General features: G+C 34.0%; 1 protein-coding gene across 1 annotated transcript; it reads right to left on the reverse strand.

Annotated features, from left to right (window-relative positions):
- Positions 1–413: 413 nt before the first annotated feature.
- On the reverse strand, positions 414–911 carry LOC119632602 (cell death protein Grim). The gene has a single exon (XM_038025580.1). It carries the CDS (start codon positions 768–770, stop codon positions 414–416), a length of 357 nt encoding a protein of 118 aa, XP_037881508.1. The 5' UTR covers positions 771–911.
- Positions 912–5,214: the final 4,303 nt, after the last annotated feature.

Below are 5,214 nucleotides of genomic sequence, written 5' to 3' on the forward strand. Positions count from 1 at the left end.
TATCATTGTTTATTATATATAATGTTTTGTTTTTCTTCTTTTTTTTTGTTTTTTGTTTTTTTTTTTTTTGAACATTTTGTATTAATTGTTTTTGTAATATTTATTTCAAGTTCTTGCTTGAATTTTCTTAAGAAAATCGCTATAGAACTATCATTATATTTCTCGAATCACAATGCGCTTTGATTGGTTCTTAAACATTAAAATTAAAATAATAATCAAAATAGGAGTTGTACGCTCATATGTATATATAAAAATGTCAACGAACCTTAAGAAATAAAACTCTTCAAAACTGACCGCCGGTTACATGCTGGAACGATCTTTTCATGACCTGATAACAAGCGTCCAGAGATGACGATAGTCATTTCTTTAAATTTTGTTGACTTAAATGTTTAAAATTTGTTTAAGAGAAGAATTTATTTGGTGGCGTTCTCGACGGTTTGTGTTTGCGTCTCTGCGGAATTTACCGTGGGTACGGCTGGATTATTGTGGATTTCTAGTGAGATATGAAAAATAGATGGTCGAGTGTTTGGCCCAAAAAATCGTGCCGCAAAACAGAAAAGTTGGGCGAGTATATCCCAACATCCTGATTGTTCAATATCCGCTTCCGCTTCCGCTTCAACAGATGCCGATGCTGACGGTTGTGTATAGTTGGACGGTTGATTGTTGCGAGACGTGGTGGGTCTATCTTCTTGTTGTTGTCGCTCTTGTTGTTGCCGTCCATTGGCAGCTAAAAATTTTGCATTATTTGGTATGTAAAACGCTCGTGCCATTTCTTCTTTTTTTTTTTTTTTTTTTTTTTTTTTGATAAATTCGCAACTAATTCTTTTCAAAATTTACGATAGTCAGTCGAAAATGTCGTTCAGATATTTGACTTGTGCAAGAAAGGATTTCTCATCAAAAATTATGTTGACGTCGATTGCTTCTTTAAAATTTCCTTACAAGTTAACGGCTGGTTGTACTTAATTTTTATTGAAAGGTGCACAACTATTTTTATTTATTTATTTATTTTTTTACTTTCACAAAATTTAAAAGTACGTATTAAAGAAAAGTAAAGAGATTTCTTATAGGAGTAAATGTTCTCCTTGAACTGTGTTGCCTTGATAATGCTTCGTAAGCGACTGACTCTTCATATCCTTGTAACAATCTATTTTATAATATTTTGTAAGCTTCCTGCTGTTACGTTTGTTTATTGTGCTATATTATGTTTTGGGTTCAACAGCATGATAGCATAGTGGAAGCAACAGTGCGCACAACAACGACCACAAAAGTAATACAATACCTTTAATTACGTACACAAGCACACAAGCAAATTTCATCCCCAATTCATCCTCTTAAGCAAAGTTCATCATAAACCACCGCAAGCCCAAAGTACACATAAGTTATCAGATACGTACACAAATATAAAATTGCATTAGCACCTATGACACTGCTACTATATGTTTAAAGAGAGCAACGCTTGAAAAGGCAGACAATAGAAGAGAAAAAGAGCGAAAAGAAGTAAAAAGAGACCAAATGATGGAATTCACGTTTAAAAATATATGAGAGAACAATAGCTCTCTGAAAATTTGTATATAAAACGTTTACAGGTTTCACATCTAACACTTGTAGCTTCTTTAAACAAAACTTACTAACAGTCATCCCCTTTCTATCCTTTTTCATCTTGAGTGCAATACGTTGACATTTTCCTTTCACGAAAAATATTTTATCAGATAATTTCGATTTCGCTTAAATATGTAAAGAAAGGAGAGAATTGCTTAAGAAATGTTTTAACTTAAGAGAGCAAGTTGTGTAACAAGTAAAAGCTAACTTATTTCATTTAGAAGCATTTGTATGAGACTCGAGTTTTACCCAAACCGTAGTAGTTGCTGCTGTTGTTGTTGTTGCTATTATTATTATTATACAGTTTGCTCATAACAAAATCGTTAAACAAATTTGAAATCGACGCGCGAAGGGATGAAAGGAAACATAACAAGAGAATATATATATATATATACGGTTGCGATTTAATTGCCTTGTTCTTCCACGGCGAAGACTCCTGTTTAAAGATGTACAAATTTTCAGATCGTACGTGGTTCAAAGTCAAATTATGTTCTATTTCGATTCAGAAAATATATTAGTCTCTTATCGAACGCTTGAAATTCCTAGAAATTAGTATCGAAGCTCTGCTGAGCTATATTAGATGGATTACTACCAGTCAGTCATCGCCATCTTTCTGCATTTACAAATATTTGCCACAAGTAAATGTTGAATATTTTCCTCTCTCTTAGGTTACAAATTCAAAAAACTAATTTTAATTATCTTTAAAAATTAATTTTTATACCCTGCCCCTTGTTTGGTGCAAGGGCATGTCTGTCTGCCCGTCTTGTTCTCTTGTGCTGAAGCCACAGGCCACAATTCTTCAGATATTTTTGGTTCAAGGACAAATGCTATTGAGAATGGTTCGGATCGAACCACTTTTTCACATCATCGCCGATATAAGAACCCATTTAGAAAAGTGGTTATACGGGTATGATTGTGTTAAGCGAAGGCTTGCAGGGCATTTAATGGTGGGCCGTGTGAATTGTCTTTTTAAATTGATTTTGGTTCGTTGAAAGCAAGATAAAAGTTCTAAAATATTTTCAAATTTGGCTGAATTCTTCATCTCCATGTCGTCCACGATAAGTGATTATTCGAGGGAGCGAATGTCCAATTATTTGACATATTGGTCGTGTACTAACGGGGGCCAATTTAGATGATTTTGATTTTTAAATCACGTTTGTTTTTTTAAGCCAGTGAACAGCGCGGAAGACAAAAAGGTGGATACAACTATCTAAATTGGTTCTGACATTCACGCCTATCATGAATACCACAGCATTTAATAAGTTTCCGGTCTAACTTGCAGTTTTTTTTGCAATTTCATCATATAAACGCACACACAATGCTATATAATATTCACAATTGATCCTTTCAAAGATAATCGATGAATACTATATCGCGACTTTCGCCGGCTGCTATTTACTCAGCGGATCGTCGATGTGACGCTGGAGTGTACGAATGATTCTAAATTTCATCTTTTATGGTATATCTCATGAAAAAATACCTTTTATTTCGCCTAAACGGATCCAACACGTTGCTGCGTTTGGTAAAAAGTCAGCACACGCGACACCCACTTCGGAAAAGAGCTTTCTCATGGACAAATGCTCTTACAAAATAGCAAATACACTGTCTTTTGATATCACTAAGATGTCAGCTACCGCGGATAAAGTCTAGTTTTGTGCGCTTTTTTTTCTGTTTTCTCTGGACCAGAGCGCTCAGCATCGCTCGTCCGACACGATTGAGCTTAATATTAACAAATCATACCCAAATTGAATTTTTCAACAGACAAGAATCGCCATAATATCTTTCAAGGCAACGCTGACTGTGAACGGTGCTGTTTCTTATCAAGACGTAACGTTTAATCACCAAACGATATTCAGACTTTTGCCCTGCTACGAAAATTGCAGAGCCACGATCACTAAAACAATTGTAGGAAGTAAGTTAACTATTAACAGAGCCCAATGAAATTTTGACACGTGTCATTTGAAGAGTGGTTATAGAAACCATGGAGATAAGTCGAGAAACTTTGCCATAGATATCCGTTGAATGCGATTAGTATCTAAGCCTATCTATGCTATGTATCGTTCAAGCCATGTCTCTCTCTGTTAGTTGTGAAGACAATTGCGAAAAAACCGTTCTCTCAGATTTCTTTTGAACCCCTCTCCAATCAGCTGTAGTCTAATGTACAGATGTACGTATAACGATTAAAAACTAAAAAAATAAGAAAAGATTTTTATAATAAGTCGATGTTATGTCCTTGAAAAACGATTGAACTCGGTTTCAAATTGAAGTGAAGAAACAGACAGTTATGCTTTCATAAAAATTTTATTCGAATTAAAATTATTGACAACTTAGTCATATCTCTGACAATCGTATTTGTGGATGCAGCTAACGGAACAGTTTTCGTGCCCCTTCTTACAATGACTGCCCGTCGCTTCTTCTTAATATTATGTTAAGTACTGATATCTATCTAGTATAGCGCGTTTAACATATTAACAGATTACACATTAACGTCTAGTGGGTTAGTTGAAGAAGACAATACTTGAATATAATCGATTTCTAGGCAGTGAAGCTAACTAAGAGTTCTAGTATGCACATTGGTCCTTTTGTCTATGGATCTTTTATTTGTATTGCAGTGACGTAGTACGTATTATTATCAACATCTGGCTCAAGAGTACAATCCGTGAATTCTTTAGTTTATTTTTTTTTATAGAGAAGTTAGTTGAGAGGGCGTGATAACGATTTTTGTATTAACTTACGATTTCTCAATACATTGGATTTAATAGCAAAGAGGCAACAGAATCAATAGATGAGTGTTCGGCAAATGGTGTTGAACGGGGTTCAACTTAAATTCTGTAAATAGCCTTGAATAAGGACAATTATTAAATATTAGAATTAAATTTATAAACATAAAATATATGCAAACGATGAAAAATGTATGAATTGCTAAACAAGCTATTTTCCATGTATGTATATGACATTATAATATTAAAAGTTAAAATGATTTGACAAATGGTTGAGAAGGGTTTTTATTCGCAGTGTGATGTAGAACAACTCTTCCAAATTAAATAGATGCACGGACACCTACAGACACAAAACATATAAGAAAGTGATATTCGCTTTGCAGCGAATCTTTGCGACCTACCGTTCAGCATTAGCTGTGAGCTTTTTCTTTCTAAAAACGATCGCGAGATATTGCGCCTTAGCAAGTTTATGATCCCGTATTTAAGAGAAGACAAATAAAGTAAAATGTGTGTTTGTTTGTGTATGTACATTTTCTGTCTATAAAAAAGGTAGCACTTTATATGTAATTATATTTTGATTTTAAATTTTGGAGCCGATATTGATCAGGATTTTACAAAGGTATACCTATAAGATCGATATACAATTTCTTACTTCTCAGCAACATTAATTTTTCACTCTTTATTCTCGTTTTTGTTTTTGAAATATAAAACAAAAGGCTATACATATGTGTATATACACACAGGACATATATATTCATATACGAAAAAGTGGGAACCGTGAAGTGTTCTCCCAGGAATATTTTCAGGCGTTACAAGCTGGATAACATTTTAAATATGCTCACATATTTCGATTGTACGCTTGTGTATATCTACGCTTGCAAATCTACGAAAGACG

This window comes from Glossina fuscipes, unplaced genomic scaffold (genome assembly GCF_014805625.2).
Source record: "Glossina fuscipes isolate IAEA_lab_2018 unplaced genomic scaffold, Yale_Gfus_2 1, whole genome shotgun sequence".
NCBI lineage: Eukaryota > Metazoa > Arthropoda > Insecta > Diptera > Glossinidae > Glossina > Glossina fuscipes.

Coding starts and splice junctions, on each gene's coding strand:
- LOC119632602 (XM_038025580.1), bottom strand. CDS start 770: ATGGCACGAGCGTTTTACATACCAAATAATGCAAAATTTTTAGCTGCC.